The 24,302-nt window shown below is 41.0% G+C and overlaps 1 protein-coding gene, 1 long non-coding RNA gene, 1 other non-coding gene and 1 pseudogene across 4 annotated transcripts in view; 3 read left to right on the top strand and 1 right to left on the bottom strand.

Moving 5' to 3' along the window:
• ANKRD55 (ankyrin repeat domain 55) overlaps positions 1-24,302 on the bottom strand; it is an 80,228-nt gene that overhangs the window by 14,596 nt on the left and 41,330 nt on the right. Inside the window, exons 6-7 of the mRNA XM_019013644.4 lie at positions 12,637-12,821; positions 2,353-2,520 (exon numbers count right to left, since the gene is read on the bottom strand). Of these exons, the coding sequence (XP_018869189.3) occupies positions 2,353-2,520; positions 12,637-12,821 (353 nt within the window). The remainder of the gene's footprint in view (positions 1-2,352; positions 2,521-12,636; positions 12,822-24,302) is intronic.
• Positions 9,660-24,302, top strand: part of LOC129528148 (uncharacterized) — a 92,167-nt gene continuing 77,524 nt past the window's right edge. The window contains exons 1-2 of one of the 2 annotated variants that reach the window (XR_008673375.2): positions 9,660-9,971; positions 12,147-13,223. This is a non-coding gene — a long non-coding RNA (uncharacterized lncRNA). The remainder of the gene's footprint in view (positions 9,972-12,146; positions 13,224-24,302) is intronic. The other variant, XR_010131765.1, reaches the window with a different exon arrangement.
• LOC115931403 (U6 spliceosomal RNA) lies at positions 11,381-11,490 on the top strand. The gene has a single exon (XR_004067901.1). It is a non-coding gene; the product is annotated as a U6 spliceosomal RNA (small nuclear RNA).
• Positions 18,339-18,900, top strand: LOC101134924 (large ribosomal subunit protein uL22-like; annotated as a pseudogene).

Raw genomic sequence — 24,302 nt, 5'->3', positions numbered from 1 at the left:
GAGGTTTCGGTGAGCCGAGATCGTGCCATTGTACTCCAGCCTGGGCAACAAGAGCGAAACTCCATCTCAAAATAAATAAACAAATAAATAAAATAAAACGAATACAGTGAATATTTCATTTCAAGATAAATAATTGACAGTTATTGTAGCCAATGACAAAAGTCTAGCTTTCAAGCAAAAACTAGAATTTTGGAAAACTTATATTCACATTGTAAGCTTGATACCATCTCAGTATATAAAGCTTGTCCAATCGATTGGTGGTGACGCTAACAAATGTGACTTTTTGATATTGTATAACGAAATGTGTCATTTGGAAGATCTTTATAATTAAGTGAACCAATATTTTCCAAATGACCGATGCAAGATGTTAATAAAATCACGCATGTGTATAAGACCCATTTAAAGTATAAGGTATAGTAATGTATTCTAATGTGACAGAGTACAAAAAATTCATTGATATGGTGAGAATCCACATTGCAATTAACCTTTAAGAAACTACTGCTTGTTAAGTTTTGGTATCGTATCAAAAAAAATACACACAATTATCTGAAAAGCCTATTGAGATACACCTGTCTTTTCCAACTACGTATTTATATAAGGCTGGATCGTTTTTATATACATCAATCAAAACATGATACTGTGGCTGGGCATGATGGCTCACACTTCTAATCCCAGCACTTCAGGAGGCTTAGGTGGGAGGACTGCTTGAGACCAGGAGTTTGAGACCAGCCTGGGTAGCATAGTGAGGCCATCTCTACAAAAAAATAAAAAACCAAAAAACAAGAAAACCCAGCTGGGCATGGTGGCACATGCCTAAAGTCCCAGCTACTCAGGAGGTTGAGGTGAGGGGATCGTTTGAGCCCAAGAGTTCAAGGTTGCAGTAAGCCATGATTATGCCACTGCACACCAGCCTGGATGACAAGTGAGACTCTGGCTCTAAAAAATAATAATAATAATAATAAATAAATGAATAAATAAGCAAACCCCCAAACCAAAAAACAAAACACATATCGCAACAGAGAGAATGCAAGAAGCAGTTGTGGAACCCACTTTATTCTATTTTTTTTTTTTTTTGAGACAGGGTCTTGCTCTGTCATCCAGGCTGGAGTGCAGTGGCGCTATCTCGGCTTACTGCAACCTCCATCTCCCAGGCTCAAGCGATTCTCCTGCCTCAGCTTCCCCAGTAGCTGGGGTTACAGGCACGCACCACCACACCTGGCTAGTTTTTCTGTTTTTGGTAGAGATGGAGTTTTACCATGTTGGCCAGGCTGGTCTAGCTGAACTTCTGACCTCAGGTGATCCACCCGCCTCGACTTCCCAAAGTGCTAGGATTACAGGTGTGAGCCACCATGCCCAGCCCCCAGCTGTATTCTATTAAGCTTGTATTAAGCTACCAAAGAGATTTGCCAAAAATATAAAACAATGCTGCTCTTCTCATGACAATATTTTTGTTTTGGGAAATAGAAATATTAAATAAAACATTTTATTTTTAATTAAAATATGCTATTTATGTTCACATGTAAATGTAATGTTTATTATTAATTTAAATGGATAACAATGCATATTTTATTAAAAATTTCTCATTTTAATTAATTAATTAATTATTTTTTGAGACGGAGTCTCACTCTGTCACCCAGGCTGGAGTGCAATGGAGTGATCTCGGGTCACTGCAACCTCCACCGCCCAGGTTCAAGCTATTCTCTTGCCTCAGCCTCCCAAGTAGCTGAGATTACAGGCACCCACCACCATGCCTGGCTAATTTTTGTATTTTTAGTAGAGGTGGGATTTCACCATGTTGGCCAGGCTGGTGTCGAACTCCTAACCTCAGGTGATCCGCCTGCCTCAGCCTCCCAAAGTGCTGGGATTACAGGCATGAGCCACCGCACCTGGCCGCTCAGTTTTAATTTCTAATGCCATAAATATTGACAGGTTTGACTCTCATAAACTAAAGTTATTTGGGGGCCCTTAATAATTTTTGAGAGTGTAAAAGCGTCCTGAGAACAAAAGTTTGAGACTCATCAAATTAGGCAAAAGAGGGATTTTGAGGATGTGCCAAAAAGGGAAGAGGAAAGAGAGAAAAGGAAAGAAGAGATTCAAGTTCAGTGAATATTAGGCTGATGGATTTGGGCTCACTGCTATCATTTTGCTCCAAGAACACTTTATTCTGTGTTAGATAATGGCAAACGTTAATTATATAATCATTTAATGTCTTTAATACTATGTAACATTAATTATATTATAAAAGTATAATAATATTATTATTGGTTTGCACCTTGGCAATTTAAAACATTTCATCCAAATTTATAAATATTTGAGAAGAATAGAAAAACAACTGGCTCCTGTTGTACTCACCTGCTCTCTTGGGAGAGGAGTTTGACACACGCCGTGTGACCGCAGTACAGGGCATAGGCCAAGGGCGTGCTCTCATTGATGTCCCGCAGGTTGCTGTCCATTCCCAACTCCAGCAGTGACTGGACACATTCGGCCTTCCCTGCAGCTGCAGCCCAGTGCAGAGGTGTCCTGGAGGGGCCATGTGAAAAAAGCACAAGCGTCTGAGCATGTGAATTGTTCAGGCTGCTTAGCCAGCAACAGCTCCTGCTCAAAGTCAGGTTGAGGTAGGGAAAATCTTGTTGCCATTTACAGTATAGAAATAGTAAGTGTTAAATGAGCCTGAAGGATGATGGTGGACATGTGTAGGGGCCTCTCCTCTAGCTCTAAGTATTCCCTGCCATCTACACTCTCTGGCCTTTCTAACAATTTCCTAGAAGAGGAAGTAGTGGGTCAAAGGGTATGAACAGTTTTGAGGTTCTTTATACATAGTGCCAAACTGCCTTCCAGGAAGATTGAGTCAATTTGTCCTCCTATTAGCTATGTTTCTCCTCCTTCTGTAATACTGAATATTGTCACTAACTTTAAAAATCTTTGTCCATTTTGGTAGGCAAAATATGCTTCACTGTCATTTTCCTCTTTATTTAATTTATAGTAAGGTTTGAACTTTTGAAATATAAGTTTGTTTGCCATTTGAGTTTCTTCATTGAAATGACTAATGCCTTTTGTCATTTTTCTATTAAAGTATAAGTGTTTTTCTTACTAATTTGTATGTGCTCTTCATATTAAATACATTGATCTTTTATAGGTTATGTTTATGAAAACATTTTCTGTAATTTGTTACTTGACTTTTAATTTATTTTTATTTTTATTTTATTTTTTGAGACAGAGTCTCTCTCTGTCACCCAGGCTGGAGTGCAATGGTGTGGTCTTGGCTCACTGCAACCTTCGCCTCCCAGGTTCAAGCGATTCTCCCACCTCAGCCTCCTGAGTACCTGAGATGACAGGCACATGCTACCACACCCGGCTAATTTTTGTATTTTTAGTAGAGACGGGGTTTCACTATGTTGGCCAGGCTGGTTCTGAACTCCTGAACTCATGATCCACCCGCCTTGGCCTCCCAAAGTGCTGGGATTACAGGCGTGAGCCACCATGCCTGGCTGACTTTCAATTTTTAAGTGATTTTTCTATAAAACTTAAAAAAAATCACATTTAATTCCTTATTCATTTTTTCTTTCTTTCATGATGTTATGTTTAAAAAGTCCTTCATGGCTAGGCACAGTGGCTCACGCCTGTAATTCTGGCACTTTGGGAGGTTGAGGCAGATGGATCATCTGAGGTCAGGAGTTCAAGAGCAGCCTGGCCAACAAGGCGAAACACTGTCTCCATTAAAAATACAAAAATTAGCCAGTCATGGTGGCATGTGCCTGTAGTCCCAGCTACTCAGGAGGCTGAGGCATGAGAATTGCTTAAACCCCAGAGGCAGAGGTTTTAGTGAGCCGAGATCACATCACTGCACTCCATCATGGGCTACAGAGCAAGACTCTGTCTCAAAAAAAAAAAAAAAAAGTCCTTCATTGGCCAAAAGGTATATAAATATTCACCAGTATTTAAACCTTTATTAAACTGTATAACCAGTGTTTTCTTAAGAGAATAAAAAGAAAAGACATAGGCTGGGAGAAAATATTTGCAAATCACATAGTCAACAAAGTATTACTAATACTGGTAATTAGTATATACAATCTTTCAGAACTGGCTGGGTGCGGTGGCTCACACCTGTAATCCCAGCGCTTTGGGAGGCCAAGGCGGTTGGATCACAAGGTCAGGAGATCGAGACCATCCTGGCTAACACGATGAAACCCCGTCTCTACTAATAATACAAAAAATTAGCCAGGCATGCTGGCGGGCCCTGTAGTCTCAGCTACTCGGGAGGCTGAGGCAGGAGAATGGCGTGAACCAGGGAGGCAGAGCTTGCAGTGAGCCGAGATCATGCCACTGCACTCCAGCCTGGGCAACAGAGTGAGACTCCATCTCAAAAAATAAATAAAATAAAATAAAATAAAATATTTCAGAACGGAACAATAAGAAAATAAACCAATTTTAAAAATTAGCAAAAGATCAGAATAGACATTTCGTCAAAGAAGATATATGGATAGTAAATAAGCACATGAAGAGGTACTCAATAACATCTGTCATTGGAGAAATGCAAATTAAAACCACAATGAAATACCAATACACACCTATGAAGATGGCTAAAATAAGAAAAACAAACAAACAAACCAAAAAACCCAAAGAGAACAAAGCTTGGCAGTACCAGGTGCTGGTGAAGATATGGAGCAACTGGAACTTTCATACATTCCTGGTGGGAATGTAAAGTGGTAAGAGCCACTCTGGAAAATAATTTAGCAGTTCCTTCCGAAGTTAAACACATACTTATAACCTACAAATCCCACTTTTAAGTATTTTGCTGGAGAAATAAAAACTTACATTCACAGAAATAATGGTACACAAATGTTTGTAGCAGCATTATCATAATTGTCAAAAACTGGAAACAACTCAATGTCCTTCAGTGGGTGAATGGACAAACAAACTGTGGTTCATCCTATTCCAGTAGTACTGGAATACTACTCAGTAGTGAAAAAGAACAGACTGCTGATACATGCAACAACATAGATGAGTGGCAAATGCATTCTGCTAAGTGAAATAAATCAAATAAATCAGTCTCAAAGGATGACCTACTGTATATTTCCATTTACATGACCTTCTGGAAAAGGCAAAACTATACAGACAGATAACTAATGAGTGGTTGCCAGGGCATAGGGGTGGGAGAGGGCTTGACTATACAGAAGGACATGAGTTGATGTTGGAGTTGATGGAATTGTTCTGAATTCTGTTTGTGGTGGTAACATAAATTCATGCATGTTAAAACACATAGAACTGTACACCATAAAAGTAAATTTTACTGAACGTAAATAAAAAGAACACCAGTATTCTAGATTTATTTGGTTTAAAAATAAAAAAACCATGGCTGAGCACTGTGGCTCACGCCTGAAATCCCAGCACTTTGGGAGGCAGAGATGGGAGATTGCTTGAGCTCAGGAGTTCGATACCAGCCTGGGCAACATGGCAAAACCCAGTCTCTACAAAAAAAAATATATAAAAATTAGTTGGATGTGATGGGTACGTGCCTGTAGTCCACGCTTCTCAGGAGGTTGAGGTGGGAGGATTGATTGAGCCTAGAGAGGTTGAGTCTTCAGTGAGCCGAGATCCTGCCACCACACTCCAGCCTGGACAATGGAGCGAGACCCTGTCTCAAAAAACAAAAACTAAACAAACAAAACCTGTGTGTGTGTCTATATGCGTATTTTGGTATGTGCAGTGAGGTCAGAGCCAATTTGACTGTTTTTGTAATTACATAGCCAACTTTTCTCAACACCATTTTTTTTTTTTTTTTGAGACATAGTCTTGCTCTGTTGCCAGGCTGGAGTGCAGTGGTGCAATCTCAGCTCACTGAAACCTCTGACTCCCTGGTTCAAGCTATTCTCCTGCCTCAGCCTCCCGAGTAGCTGGGATTACAGGCACGGGCCACCACACCCAGCTAATTTTTGTATTTTTAGTAGAGACAGGGTTTCATCATGTTGGCCAGGATGGTTTCGATCTCCTGATCCGCCCTCCTCGGCCTCCCAAAGTGTTGGAATTACAGGCGTGAGCCACCGCACCAAGCCCTCTTAACACCATTTCTTCATATGGTGGGATTATATTTAAGATCCTGATCTCTATACATATTTTCTACCTCGCCTCTTCCCCCTTTTTAAGGGGATGGTTGACTTTGTGCTCAATCTCAGGGGAGGGATATTGCAAAGTCAGGAAGGGAAAAGTCTTTTTGCTTTCAAAAGCCAAGCTTGGGACTGAGAGCAACTTCAGAGCAAAGGGAAAATACTTAACTAAACATCTGAATGGAAATGGCTTCCCCAGCACTGGAAAGGTGGTCCCCTTTCAATGGTCAAGGTGGTGTGACAGCTGGGCATGGTGGCTCACACCTGTAATCCCACCACTTTGGGAGGCCAAGGCAGGCGGATCACGAGGTCAGGAGATCGAGACCATCCTGGCTAACACGGTGAAACCCTGTCTTTACTAAAAATACAAAACATTAGCCGGGCATAGTGGCACATGCCTGTAATCCCAGCTACTTGGGAGGCTGAGGCAGGAGAATTGCTTGAACCTGGGAGGCGGAGGTTGCAGTGAGCCAAGATCGCGCCACTGCTACTCTAGCCTGGGCGACAAAAAAAAAAAAAGATGGTGTGACAAGAGCATAAAGGACCACTGGACTCAGGAGCAAAGGGGTCAAGAACCTTGCTTCACTACCAGAGATACTAGGAGCGAGGGATGGGGAATGTCTGTGGTTTGTCTAGGCAATGGGACCACAGGCAGGCGAAGATGGTGCCCGTGTCCAAGCACAGCACTGACACAGCTGAACATCATCCGACCTGAAGGGATAAGGACAGAAGACGAGGGGCCATCCTCCATCTCTATTCCTACACACCCGTTGTATAAAATTCCAGAACCAAGGCACACGCAATAAGGCAAGTGAGGTGGGGGGCTTTAAAAGACGAGTTTAGGTTTCCTACTAATCTAGTGAGATAACTCAAAAATAGAAATTAGGTTAAATTATAGATAAAAATCATTATAACTTTTAAAACTCTGGGTAGTAAAATAACATAAATACTTGATATAGTAAGTGTTCCACCACTTTTTTTTTTTTTTTTTTGAGATGGAGTGTCGCTCTGTCACTAGGTTGGGGTGCAGTGGTGCAATCTCGGCTCACTGCAACCTCCGCCCCTGGGGTTCAAGCGATTCTCCTGCCTCAGCCTCCCGAGTAGCTGGGACTACAGGCGCCCGCCACCACGCCCAGCTAATTTTTGTATTTTTAGTAGAGATGAGGTTTCATCATGTTGGCCAGGCTGGTCTCGATCTCCTGACCTCGTGATCCACCCGCCTGGGCCTCCCAAAGTGCTGGGATTACAGGAGTGAGCCACCACACCCGGCCAGTGTTCCACCACTTTTTAAAAAAGATTGTATGCTCCACGTGGGAGGGGAATGGGAGCCTTTCACTCACTGTGTGGTTCTGGCACATATAGAGGCTCTCAATAAGAAGGTCGAATAAATTGATACTTTTGTGATACTGCTTTCTTTATTGTACCAAAGACAAAATAATTCTGGGTAGTATTAGACCCTGATTTTTTTTAACTCTGTGAGTAGAAATAAGAATTTCAACTATTCATTTAAAGAGCACCTACTGTTTTCTAGGAGGTCAAGGCTTGGATTTGTCTTGGATGAAGTACTCTGCCTGTGTTTTGGTAACCTGTCCCAGTGGGTTTTTAAGTGTGCCTAATGTACAGCAAATACTTCGATCTAAAACACAAGTTTGAGAAGCTGAAGCTTAGCTGAAGCATATAAAAAGTCAACTTGCTGGGAGATAGAGTTGCATCTCTGAAGATTATGTTTACTCTAAAAAAAATGTTTCTTAAGTGTAGATTTATAGCTGCTGTGTGCCTATGCATTATTATTTTTGGAAGCTGTGGACTTGTAGTAGCTTAGGCAGTTGCCAGCAGGAGATCAGAGTTGAGAGCTTGGAGGTGGCCTAAAGATGATTAGCCCTGGCCATCAGGTCATCCTGGAAAATACTGTGAAAAGGCACTGGACGTTTGATTCTACACATAGTTGTATTCAAGATTGAATAAACTAGGCCAGGCACGGTGGCTAACATCTAGAATCCCAGCACTTTGGGAGGCTGAGGTGGGTGGATCACTTGAGGTCAGGAGTTCAAGACCAGTCTGGCCAACATGGTGAAACCCCTAATCTACTAAAAAAAAAAAAAAAAAAAAAACCCAAAATTAGCCAGGCATGGTGGCGCACACCTGTAGTCCCAGCTACTCGGGAGGCTGAGACAGGAGAATCGCTTGAACCAGGGAGGTGGAGGTTGCAGTGAGCTGAGATCGTGCCACTGCACTACAGCCTGGGTGACAGGGTGAGACTCTGTCTCCAAAAATAAAAGATTGAATAACTATATTTTGGATTAATTACTGATGTCACAAAACTATGTTCTGATTTTTTTCCAGGGGTGTAGGGAGAGGCAAAGGGCAAAGGGCAAGTTGACATTCCTTTTTTGAGATACGGTCTCACTCTGTCACCCAGGCTGGAGTGCAGTGGTACAATCACAGTTCACTGCAACCTTCACCTCCCGGGCTCAGGCGATCCTCACATGTCAGCCCCCTGAGTAGCTGGGACTACAGGCATGTACCACTATGTCCGGCTAATGTTTGTATTTTTTGTAGAGATGGGGTTTCGCCATGTTGCCAAGGCTGCTCTCGAACTCCTGGGCTCAAGCGATTCATCTGCCTCAGCCTCCCAAAGTGCTGGGATTACAGGTGTGAGCCTGGCCCACATTCCTATGAATGGGGTCTTCTGTGCAAAGAATGACTATCCCTCTGGTAAGTCACTCGGGAAATGGGCAGTCCTGGGGCAGGAAAGGAGGTCATGGAAGACCTCTCCTCAGCCTTGTGCAGGGCCTGAACCTTGGGCAGAAGGGCACTCCTGAGAGGGCCACGTGGTCTCTCAGGCCTGGAGGCAGCCTGGGAGCTGGACAGAGAAGGGCTGGGTTGGGTATATCTGTGAATGGGGTTGGACATGAGTATTTGGAGAGCATATATGTATGTATATTGTGTGGCCCCGGAATTACCAGGTACAGATTGTGTCTTCTGTCAATTAAACACCTTTTTCCTGTTATGCTAGAAGCAGCAATTTTATAACACGTAATAGGGCCATGTATTTTTCAACACAGTGATCAATCACACTGCATGTTTGAATGTGGCAGATGTGATGAGTTCCATTCTATGTGAGAGAGGTCTCCAGGAGACATTTATTCTGAAACAAGACGGGTCCCCAGCAGATTATGTCCTCCCATTTAGAGAGTGTATTGCCAATAAATTCAGCAGATGGAGGGCTGGATGTTGATCTAGTCAGGCTTACCAACATGTGATGATTCACTCAGAAGCTTTGTGAAATACTCCTTCATGACAATTACTAAGACCGACTGTTTAAATTCCTCTGACCATCAACATGGAAGCGATCCAGAAGAACAGGGTTTTGCTGAGTAACGAGGGGAGCATATAGATAATCTCTAATATACTTATGTCCTTGGGGCCAGTCTGTGGTACCTAATTTCAAGTTGTCTAAACTTTAGCTCCTTCTTATCTCCAAGCTTCAGGATGTCCTGCAAACACAGCCAATCTGCCTCAGCTGTCACAGCAGGGGGCTAAAGGGCAGGGTCCATGATTCAGAAGGAATTCAGCAGAGACAAGAGTGGGCGGATGTGGTGGCCGCTGAATGGCAGGAGATAATGGGTCCAAGGATGCAGCGTTGGTTGAGCTATCAGTGACTGAGGAATGATTAATGAAACATGTAAACATTCCCCAGAGAATTCCCAGAAATACACAGAGAGCAGGACTTGGTAACAGACTTTCCTCTCTGAAGACAAGTAAACTGCATATTAAAGCGGACTGTGACCTCATAGACTGATGAAATTTGAAACACTTAAGCTACATATGCTGCTTCTGGGTTATGTGTTCTGTGTCATATCTTAGGTAAGTACTACAATGTTTTAAGTACCATAGACTTATGACGTGTTTTACTATCTGGGAGGCCTAGTTCTTCATATTTTCCTTCTACCTCTTTTTATTACTACTTTCCTTTTCTTTCCTTTTCACAAAAACTTTCAGTAGGAAAAACTTTCACTAAAAAAGGGAAGAAGGAAAGGGAAATCACAATGATTGTAAATGCTTAAAGCACATAAACCTGTGCAAACTTTGAAAAATTTATTTATTTTTGTTTTTTTTTAATTTTTTTTTGAGACGGAGTCTCGCTCTGTCATCCAGGCTGGAGTGCAGTGGCACAATCTCAGCTCACTTCAACGTCTGCCTCTCAGGTTCAAGCAATTCTCCTGCCTCAGCCTCCAGAGTAGCTAGGATTACAGGCGTGCACCACCACGCCCAGCTAATTTTTGTATTTTTAGTAGAGACAGGGTTTCACCATGTTGGCCAGGTTGGTCTTGAACTCCTGACCTCGTGATCTGCCTGCCTCAGCCTCCCAAAGTTCTGGGATTATAGATGTGAGCCACTGTGCCTGGCCCTGAAAAATTCAGCTATTAACAGAAGCTTATAGCTTCAGCATGAAGGCAGAATTTCATGTTTTGCTGCAGAAAACGTGGAAAAAAATGGAGGCTAGGATTCGATCAGTACATGAGGCCTCTGAGTTGAGTACTGGAGTGGAAAGGACTCTTCTGGATATTTTACTTCCTTTTGAACTCTCCTTATCTTTGTACTTTCTTTTCTCCGCTTAGTTTTACTTTCCACCCTGAGGCCTAGTGAATTGGATTTTCTTTGCTAAGTGGGTTGTATTGCAAAATGGGAACTATTCTATTCAAAGCTGGTTCTAGGAGTGTTTTGAAGTAGATGAACTTTCCCTCAGCCTGCCTTTCTGAAATTTGTTCTTTTTTTAAAAAATGGTTAATTCACTTTTTTCCTAATGTAGCTTATGTTCTTTTACTTTCTTACTTGCTTAGGATCAACATCTACTCTTAGGAAAACACTTAACTTTTTTCTTTTCTTTTTCTTTTTTTTTTTTTTTTTAGACAGAGTCTTGCTTGCTTAGTAACCCAGGCTGGAGTGCAATGGCGCGATCTTGGCTCACTGCAACCTCTGCCTCTTGGGTTCAAGCGATTCTCCTGCCTCAGCCTCCTGAGTAGCTGGGATTATAGGTGTCTGCCACCACCCCTGGCTAATTTTTGTATTTTCAGTAAAGATGGGTTTCGCCATGTTGGCCAGGCTGGTATCAAACTCCTGACCTCAAGAGATCCACCCATCTAGGCCTCTCTAAGTGCTGGGATTATAGGTGTGAGCCACCACACTGGCTGGAAAATGTCTACTTTCAATGATTTATACTTTAATTTTACTTAAAGTCATTTAACCGTCTCCAACTTCTGAGACCTATGTAGAACTCCCCATTTTTTCCCTGAGTTAAAAGAATTTCAGGTATTAATAAAGAAGATTAGCATGGCCCCTGCGCAAGGATGACACACAAATTTGTGAAGTATTCCATATTTTATAAAATAATTTTTAAAAAAAGAATTTCAGGTATCTGGGAGTAGGAGGTGCTTTCTTGGGGCATCTAAAATTATGATAAGTAGGCTGGGCATGGTGGCTCACGCACGTAATCCCAGCACTTTGAGAGGCCGAGGCGGGCGGGTCACCTGAGGCCAGGAGTTCAAGACCAGCCTGGCCAACATGGTGAAACCCTGTCTCTACTAAAAATACAAAAGTAAGCTGGGCGTGGTGGCAGGAGCCTGTAGTTCCAGCTACTTGGGAGGTTGAGGCAAGGGAATCGCTTGGACCTGGGAGGTGGAGGTTGCAGTGGGCTGAGGTTGCACCACTGCACTCCAGCCTGGGCATCAAAGCGAGACTCCATCTCAAAAAAATAGATAAAATAAAATGAAATAAAATAATTACAAGTAAGGGGCTAATTTTGCACTTCAATACAAGAGGATAAAGAAACCAGAGTGCTGAAGTCTATACTTATTTTTGATAGTCTTGTTTGTTGTTATATTTTTCTTACATTTCCATTGACTCAGTGCCTAACCAAAACAGTTTAGATAAGCAGGGCATTAAAGGTGAAAAGCTACAAGTTTGAAAGACAGGTGTACAAATCTTCATTTAGTATCTAACTAGCTCTGACAGAAGTCTTTTTACCTTTTTTGGACCCAGCTTCCTTTTTCAGACAATACATCTTTGATGATCGAAAACAACAACAACCTGGTAAAGTTCCTTGTAGTTCTAAGAGCCCAATAGTCCAGAATACAAGTCTCTATTATGTTCTTCTCTGGATAAAAGAACCTGTGGACTTTATAACATAATCCAAGAATGAAAAAAAAAAAAAAAACCAAAACCTACCTTTAGGAACAAAAAGGGCACATAGCAGGAAGCTGAAATACAGAACGTCTTCTGAGAACACAGAGAACATTTAGCAAAAAGTGGAAAATCTGACAACACTGTACAGTCGCAGTCTTCCTCTCCATAACAATAATTTTTTCTCCTCTCACTAAAATAGAGCAATTTTTATTGTCACAAGCACATGTGTATTACTGGCAACAAGGATATAGCTGTATAGGACACCTCCTTAAACATCTTCTTTATTTTAAAATTCAGTTAGGGGGAAATGACTAGTTTCCCAGCACTTTCTGGTTGCCATGGATACCTGTCATCCACATCCAGAGCCTGCAGGTTACACTCAGGGACTCTTGCCAGCTCATGAATAATATCGCTGAAGCCCGCTGCCGCTGCGATATGTACACATGTCTTCCCACTCTCATCATCATAGTTGATTATGGACGGCCCCTGGTGATGGCTCAGAATGATGGAGCACAGAATCCTATTTCCACTCTGGAAAAGAGAGTCAAAGAAAGCCCATTATTTACAATCCAGTGTTCTTCTCGATCTAGGCATGTTAAGATAAAAATACAAAGGAAAAAAAGAAAGAAAGAAAAAAGATGAAAAGAGAAAAGGAAATGGAAAAAAAAAGAATAAAAATACATTCTATCTAAGCTCTCCAACAAGTGTCCACTTGTCTCAAGTCACTGCAGAGATTTTTGTCTCCCACAGGAGCTAAATTGTCTTCCATAACTAGTGAACGAAGGATGCATTGAAATTAAATACAGAGCAAGACTCCGTCTCAAAAAAAAAAAAAAAAAAATGTAGTTTCTTAGAAGAGAAGAAAAATGATATAGGCCAGAAACTCTGATTTACATAAAGAAAAGAAGAACGCTGAAGAAGGAATAAGTGAAGGTAAAATAAAAACTTTTATTTTTTATTGTTAATTAACCTAGGAGATAATAGTTTGTTCAAAATACTAATAGCTACAATGTATGCTAATGCATCTATCTTTATATCTATATACGTATATATAAGCTTATGTATGCTTATATAAGTAAAATGAATGACAGCAATCATACTAGGGACAGGTGGAAGGAATTAGAATCATTTTGTTATTATAAAGTATTCACACTACCCATGAAGTGGTATAGTGTTATTTTGAAGTGGATTTCGATTAGTTGTAAACATACTTGGTATACTCTAGGGCAATCACTAAAAAAGTAAAAAAGGAAGTATAACTAATATGCTAAGAAAAGAGAGAAAATGGAATAATACAAAATGCTAATTAAAACCACAAAAGGTGGAAAAAGAGTAGAAGACAAAAATAGGAACAAAGAATAAGGGCATGGGCGGATCACAAGGTCAGGAGATCGAGACCATCCTGGCTAACACGGTGAAACCCTGTCTCTACTTAAAATACAAAAAAAAAAAAAAAAAAAAAAAAAAAAAATTAGCTGGGTGTGGTGGCGGGCGCCTGTAGTCCCAGCTACTCAGGAGGCTGAAGCAGGAGAATGGCGTGAACCTGAGAGGCGGAGCTTGCAGTGAGCAGAGATCGCGCCACTGCACTCCAGCCTGGGCGACAGAGTGAGACTCTGTCTAAAAGAAAAAAAAAAAAAAGAATAAGGGCAGCAAATAGAAAACAGTAACAAATATGATCGATGTTACTCTAACTATATGAATAATCACTTTGAACATCAATGGTCTAAATGTACCAATCAAAAGACAGAGATTGTCAGGGTGGATAGAAAAATAAGACCCAACTATATGTTGTCTATAAGAAACCCACTTTAAATATAGTGACACATATAGATTAAAAGTGAATGAGTGGTGAAAGATTTACCATGAAAACACTAACCAAAAGAAAGCAGGAGTAGCTATATATTATAATTCTAGACAGAGCAGACTACAAAACAAAGAAAGTTGTTAGGGATAAAGAAGGGTATTACATAATGATAAAGAGGTCAGTTCTCCAAGAAGACATAACGATCCTTATGTACCGAACAACACAGCCTCAAAATATGCGAGGCAAAACCTGATAAAGCTGCAAGAAGAAACAGATGAGTCCGCTTTATAGTTGAAGACTTCAACATCCCTCTATCAGAAATGGACAGATCCAGAAAGCAGAAAATCAGTAGGAATATAGTTGAACTTAAAAATACAATTAATTGGCCGGGCACGATGGCTCACGCCTGTAATCCCAGCACTTTGGGAGGCTGAGGTGGGCAGATCACAAGGTCGGGAGTTCGAGACCAGCCTAGCCAACATGGTGAAACCCCATCTCTACTAAAAATACAAAAACTAGCTGGGCATGGTGGTGCATGCCTGTAATCCCAGCTACTGGGGAGACTGAGGTAGGAGAATGGCTTGAACCTAGGAGGCGGAGGTTGTAGTGAGCCGAGATTGTGCCACTGCACTCCAGCCTGGGTGACAGAGGAAGACTCCGTCTCAAAAAAAAAAAAAAAATACAATTAATTAATTGGATACAATTGATGTCTACTGACTACTTCATCTAACAGCAAAATACACATTTTTAACAAGCTCACATGGGACCTTCACCAAGATAGACTACAGTCTGGGCCATAAAACAAACCTTAACAAAAGTGAAAGAATAGAAATCATACAATGCAGGCTTTCAGACCATGGTAGCATTAAACTATAAATCAATAACAGACAACTGGAAAATTTCTGAACATGTGGAGATTAAACAATATAAGTAACACATGGTTCAAAAGAAGAAATTGCAAGATAAATTAAAAAAATACTTTGAACAAAAGGAAGATAACATCAAAATTTGTGGGATGTAGCAAAAACAATTTCTCAGAGGAAAATTTACAGCATTGAATGTATATATTAAAAAAGAAGAAAGATCTAGAATCAATTATATAAGCTTACATCTTAGGAAGCTAGAAAAAGAAGAGCAAATTAAATCCAAAATAAGCAGAAGAAAAGAAAAAATAAAAATTAGAGAAGAAATCAATGAAGTAGAAAACAGAAAATCAATAGAGAAAATCAATGAAACCAAAAGCTGGTTCTTAGAAAAGATTAATAAAAGTGATAAGCCTCTAGCCAGGCTAGAAAAAAACAGAGGGACACAAATTACTTAATATCAGAAATGAAAAAAGGTACTTCACTACAGATCCCATGGACATTAAAAGAATGATGAAGAAATACTTTAAACAACTCTATTTTCACAACTTGATAGCATATTTGAAATGGACCAATTCCTTAAAAGACACAATCTACCAAAACACCCACAAGGAGAAATAGATAATCTGAATATGTTTATGTCTATTAAAGAAACTGAATAGGCTGGGCGCGGTGGCTTACGCCTGTTATCCCAGCACTTTGGGAGGCAGAGGCAGGTAGATCACCTGAGGTCAGGAGTTCGAGACCAGCCTGGCCAACATGGCGAAACCTGGTGTCTACTGAAAATACAAAAAATTAGCCTGGCGTGGTGGCAGGCGCCTGTAATCCCAGCTACTTGGGAAGCTGGGGCAAGAGAATTGCTTGAAGCCGGGAGTTGGAGGTTGCAATGAGCCGAGATCGTGTCATTGCACTCCAGCCTGGGCGACAGAGTGAGAGACTCTGTCTCAAAAAAAAATATATATATAAATTGAATAAATAATTAATAACCTTCTAAAATGGAAATATGAGGCTCAGGTGTATTCACTGGTAAGTTTTACCAAACATTCAAGAAAAATATAACGGTTTTTTAAGAATCTCTTTCAGAAGATAGAAGCATAGGGAACTTCCTAACTCGTTCTATCAGTCAGTATCACCCTAATACAAAACAAAACAAAGATATTATAAGAAAACTATAGACCAATAACTTTCATAAAGATAGATGTAAATGTCCTCAACAACATATTAGTGAATAGAATCTAGCAACGTAAAAAAAGAATTATACATCATAGTCAAATAGGATTTATCCAAGGTATGCAAGTGTAGCTCACCATTTTCAAATCAATTAATGTAATCAACCACATCAGCAGGCTAAAGAAGAAGAATCACATGGTTGTATCAATAGATACAGAAAAAGTATTTGAGAAAATCCACCACTTATTCATAATAAAAACTCTCAGTAAACTAGGAATAGAGAAGAACTTCCTAAACTTGATAAAGAGCATCTATAGAAAACCTATAGCTAACATCATACTTCAAGGTGAAAAATGAGAAGCTTTCCAACTAAGATCAGGAAGAAGGTAAAAATGTCTCACAACTTTCCTTCCTTCCTTCCTTCCTTCCTTCCTTCCTTCCTTCCTTCCTTCCTTCCTTCCTTCTTTCCCTCCCTCCCTCCCTCCCTCCCTCCTTCCCTCCTTTCTTTCTTTCTTTCTTTCTTTCTTTCTTTCTTTCTTTCTTTCTTTCTTTCTTTCTTTCTTTCTCTCTCTCTCTCTCTCTCTCTCTCTTTCTTTCTTTCCTTCTTTCTTTCTTTCTTTCTTGACAGGGTCTCACTCTGTTGCTCAGGCTGGAGTGCAGTGGTGCGATCTTGGCTCACTGTGACCTCCGCCTCCCAGGTTCAAGCGATTCTCCTGCCTCAGACTCCCATGTAGCTGGGACTACAGGCATGTGCCACCACACCCAGCTAGTTTTTGTATTTTTAGTACAGGCAGGTTTTTGCCATTTTGCCAGGCTGGTCTTGAACTCCTGGCCTCAAGCAATCTGCCTGCATCGGCCTCCCAAAGTGCTGGGATTACAGGCGTGAGCCACTGTACCCGGTTCCACAACCTCTTTTCAATATTATACTCAAAGTTCTAGTTAATGCAATAAGACAAGAACAGGAAATAAAAAGAATGCTGATTGGGAAGGAAGAAATAAAACCGTCTGTTTTCAGATCACATGACTATCTATGTATAAAATCTGAAAGAATAGACAAAAATAGCTCTGAAACTAAGAAGCAATTATAGCAAGATTTCAGGATACAGGCTAATATACAAAAGTTGATCATTTTTCTATATACTAGCAATGAGCAAATAGAATTTGAAATTAAAAATACAATACCATTTACATTAGCACCCCCTAAAATTAAATAGTTAGGTACAAATCTAACAAAATGTGATACAAGAGCTATATGAAAAAATCTATAAAAGTGTGATGAAAAACATCAAAGAACTAAATAAATGGAGATCTTCATATGGTAAGGGTAAGAGCAAAATAAAAATTATAAAAATAAATAAATAAATGGATATTGCATGTTCATGGTTAAGAAGACTTAAAATTGTTAAGATATCAGTTCTTCAAAATTTGATCTATAGATTCAATATAGTCCCTATCGAAATACCAGAAACTTATCTTGTAGATATCAACAAACTGATTCCACAGTTTATATGGAGAGGCAAAAGACACAGAATAGTCAGCAAGATAGTGGAGAACAAAGTTGGGTGACTGACCACTCAACTTTAAGACTTACTATAAAGCTACAGTAATCAAGATAGTGTGATATTGGCAAAATAATAGACAAGTAAGTCAATGCAACAGAATGGACAGCCAAGAAATAGACCCACATAATCAACTGATATTTGACAAAAGAGTAAAAGCAATACAATAAAGAAGAGGTAGTTGTTTCACCAAATGGTGCTGAAACAACTGGACATCTACATGCAAAAAAGTAAACCTAGACACAGACCTTATACCTTTCACAAAATTGACTCAAAACTGATCACAGACCTAAATGTAAAACCTAAAATTAGGCCGGGCAAGGCGGCTTGTACCTGTAATCCCAGCACTTTGGGAGGCTAGGGTGGGAGGATCACTTGAGTCCCGGAGTTCAAGACCAGCCTAGGCAACATAATGAAACCTCATCTCTAAAAAAAATACAAAAAATTACCTAGGCATTGTGGCATGTGCCTGTAGTCCCAGGTACTCAAGAGGCTGAAGTGGAAGGATCAGTTGAGACCAGGAGGTCCAGGCTGCAGTGAGCCGTGATTATGTCACTGCACTCCAGCCTGGATGAGACAGAGTGAATTCTAAAATTATATAAGAATTCCAGGAGATGCTCTTTCCCTAAGTGGCCTCAGCTAATCTGTGAAAATGATTCGCTCTTCACCTGACCCAGAGAGCCCCACAAAATCATGCAAATCAAGAGGTTCAAGTCTTCGTGTTCACTTTACGAACACTTGTGAAACTGCCCAGGCCATCAGGGTAGGCATATATGAAAAGTCACAAAGTATCTGAAAGATGTCACTTTACAGAAACAGTGTGTACCATTCTGACGTTACAGTGGTGGAGTTGGCAAGTGTGCCCAGGCCAAGCAGTGGGGCTGGACACAAGGTCGGTGGCCCAAAAAGAGTGCTGAGTTTTTGCTGCACATGCTTAAAAATGCAGAGAGTAATGCTGAACTTACGGGTTTCGATGTAGATTCTCTGGTCATTGAGCATATCCATGGGAACAAAGCACCTAAGATGTGCCCCTGGACCTACAGAGCTCATGGTCGGATTAACCCATACATGAGCTCTCCCTGCCACACTGAGATGATCCTTACTGAAAAGGAACAAAATGTTCCTAAACCAGAAGAGGAGATTGCCCAGAAGAAAAAGATATCCCAGAAGAAACTGAAGAAACAAAAACTTATGGCACGAGAGTAAATTCAGCATGAAAATAAATGCAATTAAAAGTAAAAGAAAAAAAAAAAGAATTCCAGGAGATAACAGGAGCAAAATTGAGATGACCTTGGGTTTGGTGATGACTTTTAGATACTGAAATAATAATCCATGGAAGAAAAAATTGATAACCTAGATTTCATTAAAATCAAAAACTTCTCTGTGAAGGACACTGCCAAAAGAATAACAAGATAAGCCCCAACCTAGAAGAAAATATTTGTAAAAGATGTATCTAATAAAAGACTATTGCCAAAATATGCAAAGAACTCCTAAAACTCAACAGTAAGAAAACAACAATGATATTTAAATGGGCTGAAGATCTTTATAGATAGCTCACAAAGAAAATTTGCAGATGACTAATAAGCCCATGAAAAGATGCACCACATCATATGCCATCAGAAAAACACAAACTAAAACAACCATGAGATACCACAGTGCATTGATTAGGAAGGCTAAAATCCAGAACACTGACAATACCAAACGCTGGTGAGGATAATGAACAACAGGAACTCTCATTCACTGCTGGTGGAAATGCAAAATGGTACAGCCACTTTTGAAGACAGTTTGGTGGTTTCTTTTTTTTTTTTTTTGAGACAGAGTCTTACCCTGTCACCCAGGTTGGAGTGCAGTGGCACAATCTTGGCTCACTGCAACCTCTGCCTCCCAGGTTCAAACGATTCTCCTGCCTCAGCCTCCCGAGTAGCTGGGATTACAGGCACCCACTACCATGCCCAGCTAATTTTTGTATTTTTAGTAGAGACAGGGATTCACCATGTTGGTCAGGCTGGTCTCAAACTCCTGACCTCATGATCCGCCCGCCTTGGCCTCCCAAAGTGCTGGGATTACAGGTGTGAGCCAACGTGCCTGGTCATTTTGGTAGTTTCTTACAAAACTAAACATACCCTTATCATAGATCCAGCAACTGTGCTCCTTGATATTTACCCAAAGGAACTGAAAACTTATGTTTACACAAAAAGCTGCACACAGATGTTTATAGTGGTTTTATTCATAATTGGCAAAGCTGGGAAGCAACCAATATGTCCTTGCATAGATGAATGGATAAATAAACCTTGGTATATTCATGTAATGGAATATTAATCAGTGCTAAAGAGAAATGAGCTATTAAGTCATGAAAAGACATGGAGGAAATGTAAATGCATATTACTAGACAATTTGAAAAAGCTACATACAATCATATGACATTCTGGAAAAGGCAAAACTATGGAGACAGTAAAAAGATCAGTGGTTGCTAGGGATTAGGGTAAGGGTGGAAAGAATAAGGGGAGCTCAGAGGATTTTTAGGGCAATGAAGGTATTCTGCATGATACTTTAATGATGGATACATGTCATTATACCTTTGTCCAATTCCACAGAATGTACAATATCAAGAGTGAAGCTTATGGTAAACTATGGACTTCGGCATTGATGACCTGTCAGTGTAGGCTATCAATTGTAACAAATGTACCACTGTAGTGGGAGATGTTGGTAACGGGGGAGGCAATTTATTGTCAGTGGGGCGGGGGGGGGGGCAGAAGATATTAATATGTGACATATTTCTGCAATCTTCCTCTCAATTTTATTGGGTACTTAAAACTGCTCTAGAAAACTAAAGTCTTTACATGAAATGTTTTTTTCCACAGAGAGAAAGAACCCAATAAGCCATTAACCCCATTGGCCTGAGATGAATAAATTTATTGGAGTGAATTCAATGAACACCTCTTTAGGGACCTACGGTTCACAAAGCTCTGTTCTGGGTGTTGAGACATTTGGATGAATAAGGCGCGTTGCCCTTAGGTCTACAGTCTAGAAGGGAAGACACAGGCACCTCACCAATTTTAACGAAGTTCTAGAAGTAACGTGGAGGGAAGAATTTGGAAAGGGAGCTCAACAAAGAAGGTGACACTTAGTTGGGCTTTGAGAAATAAGAAAGAATAAGCAGATATTCTGTAGGCAGAAGGAATGATGCAGGGAGTGCAAGAAGAAAGAAGCATTTTACCCAAATGGAAGAGCATGACAGCAGGGGAGAGAGAAGGAATCTTTATGATGTATTGTGAGGATTACTAATATTCCAGTGTGATTAGAGCCAAGATTACGTGAGCTTGAGAGGAAAGGTCAGGGGTGGGGAACCAAGGACCAACAGTGACCATAATTGTTTTGGTATAATAATAGCTATGTTAGTACATGTCTTTGTGATTTGTTGGAAGAGCTCTGTAAGAATAGATTGGAAGGCCAAGTGTGGTGGCTCATGCCTGTAATCCCAACACTTGGGAGGCCTGGGTGGGAGGATCTCTTGAGTCCAGGAGTTCAAGACCAGCATAGGCAACATGGTGAGACTTTGTCTCTACTTTAAAAAAAATTAGCCAGGCATGGTGGTGTGTGCCTGTAGTCCCAGCTACTAGGGAGGCCGAGTGGTAGAATTGCTTGAGCCCAGGATTAAACTTAGTTTACCTAGTAGGCCTACTGTTTCCAATCTTTACTGCTTTGTTTATTTTGGTGAAATACAAAGGCCTTATTATTTCAATGAACTATAGCTTTAAATGTGATCTCATTATATGGTCTAAGAGAAAAGCAGGAAATTCAGAAAACGGAATAAATGACAATGGGAAATAGACTCATTCGTATGGAAAAACTCTAAAATGAGCACAATGCTAGCCCTGTGTTATAAATGAACAAGAAGTCTAAAGAAGGCAAGTGTAATAATGATTTCAGCTGACATTTGGAATTACCCTCAGTCTTTGCAGTGTAAATGGCAGAGTACACCACTTCTGAATTTTACTGCTAACCATAGGGAAGGAGAATGCACAATTTCTCCAGAGCCGGGGTTCTTAGCCTTTTATGGGTAGTCACTGTTCCTCATTGAGGAGGTCAAGAAAGTTGTGGACTCCTTCCTCAGAAAAATGAATGCAAACATGCTCACACACCATATATACAGTATTACATACAATTGTAGGGCTTCTAGAGGGACCTATCTTTTTAATCTTTTTGCCTCCAATGCAAGACACATAGTGGATGCTCAAGAAGTATTTATTTAGTGATTGAGTAAATAAATGAACAAGGCATTATGCTTATACAATCATGGTCAAAATGCAAACATCTCCAATAGTAGGTAAAGTATTAGCACCCATTAATATGAATTCGTTTATCATAGTGCTTCTAAACCCTAGCTGTATATTACAGTCTTCTATGGAAAGGAGGGAGCTTTAAATAATGTATGTGTGGCTGGGCATAGTGGTTCATGCCAGTAATCCCAGAACTTTGGGAGGCTGAGGTGGGTGAATCAGCTGAGGTCAGGAGTTCGAGACCAGTCTGACCCATGTGGTGAAACCCCATCTATACTAAAAATACAAAAATTGGGCAGTCGTGGTGGTGTGTGCCTGTAATTCCAGCTACTTAGGAGCCTGAGGCAGGAGAATTGCTTGAACCCGGGAGGCAGATGATGCAGTGAGCCAAGATCGCACCATTGCACTCCAACCTGGGCAACAGAGTAAGACTCCATCTCAAAAAAAAATCTATATATATATGTGTGTGTGTGTGTGTGTGTGTATGTGTGTACATGCATGCACACACAGTTTTGTTTTGTTTTTTATAGAGATGGAGTCTTGCTATATTGCCCAGGTTAGTCTTGAACTCCTGGCCTCAAGTGATCCTCCTGCCTCGGATTCCCAAAGAGGTGAGATTATAGCCACAGCTCCCAGCCAATAGAAATTTTTTTTATGAGCCCAGGGTCTCACTGCGTTACACAGCTTGGTCTCAAACTCCTGGGTTCAGGTGATCTTCCTGCCTCAGTCTCCCAAGTAGCTGGGATTATAGGCTCATGCCATTATGCCCAGCTCCAGTTTTGAAAAATATTGATGGCTGGGCCCCACCCCAGAACAACTGAATGAAAATCTAAGAGGTGAGGCCTGGACGTGAGTATTGTTTAAAAGCTCTTCAGTTTATTCCATTGTGCAGACAGGGCTGAAATCAATGTAGTAGGTTAAAAGCTGTGACATTTAGTAGAGACAAAGAGTATGGGAGCTTTCAGGTAGCTGAACATGTGGAGGTTTCTGGAGGATGGCACACCCAGAGAGGGCATGGAAGCTCCATGCCTGTTCCCCTATACTCTTGCCATACCTGTCTGTTCATCTTCATCCTTTGCTATATAATTTATAAAGAACTGGTAAACATAAAAAAAAGAGAAAGAATATGAAGGCATGGGTATAATAACTAAGTTTCCCGTGGAGAAAATCAGGAACCCTAATAAAAATGACCATTTCATCCAATTACATAGTACGTAACATATCACTATCATATGCATGGTCTCATTCTGACCATGCATACCCTTATCAAAGATACCTTTATCAGTTAAGCCAAGCAAGCGTTGACTTGCCTTAGATCAAGCCCAAGTGTATTAATGCAAACTCACATATTCAGAGTTGAGTAGGTTGTTCTTATGATTTTGCCAAAGTGCCTCTTAAAGGATAAGAACAGGGATTCCCGGCCGGGTGCAGTGGCTCACGTCTGTAATCTCAGCACTTTGGGAGGCTGAGCGGGGCGGATCATGAGGTCAGGAGTTCAAGACCAGCCTGGCCAACATGGTGAAAACCCATCTCTACTAAAAATACAAAAATTAGCTGGGCATGGTGGTGTGTGCCTATAATCCCAGCTACTCGGGAGGCTGAGGCAGGAGAATTGCTTGAACCAGGACCCGGGAGGCGGAGGTTGCAGTGAGCTGAGATCGCACCACTGCACTCTGGCCTGGGCTACAGAGTGAGACTCCATTTCAGAAAACAAAACAAAACTAAACAACAACAACAAAAACCCAGCGATTCCCACCCTGTGAGGGCCCAGCGGGGGTCTGGGAATCTGTTGTTTTACAAGCACTGCTGGTGATTCCATTGCAAGGCCAGGTCTAAGACAGCAGCTCTACACTAGGGCTGGGATGGTGGAAGGGGGATGCATGTCAGTCAGAATTACCTGGGGAGGTTTTTCAAAATGCACATGCCTCCTGGATCTAGGGAATCAGAATGCAGTGGTGTTGAGGTGACGATGTAGAAAGTGCCTGCTCCTGGTGCCACTTTCATCTCAGCTGAGAACCAACACATGAGGAGCTTCCTGGGAGCTCAGCCAGGTTCCTCTGTGGCCACTGCTACAGTGGTGACCCCTGACCAGCCAGAGGCCAGCCCCAGGGCATGGAGTCCTGGGCAGAGACTGGCAGCGATGGTGGCAGGGCAGGTGATTAGATACTGAAAGTATGTAGGAGGGTGCTATGGGCAGGTGGAGATGACAAAACAAGCCTTGCTCACTGCATAGCTTTGCAGAGAAACTGGTGCAGAGAAACTGAAGCCAAGGTTAGAGGGATGAAAACAGAGCAGTTTCCAGATCACTTCTGTTTTCCCCTTACATCAGGCACACA

This window comes from Gorilla gorilla, chromosome 19 (assembly GCF_029281585.2).
Source record: "Gorilla gorilla gorilla isolate KB3781 chromosome 19, NHGRI_mGorGor1-v2.1_pri, whole genome shotgun sequence".
Taxonomy (NCBI): Eukaryota; Metazoa; Chordata; class Mammalia; order Primates; family Hominidae; genus Gorilla; species Gorilla gorilla.
This window is presented reverse-complemented; position numbering and strand designations above follow the sequence as displayed.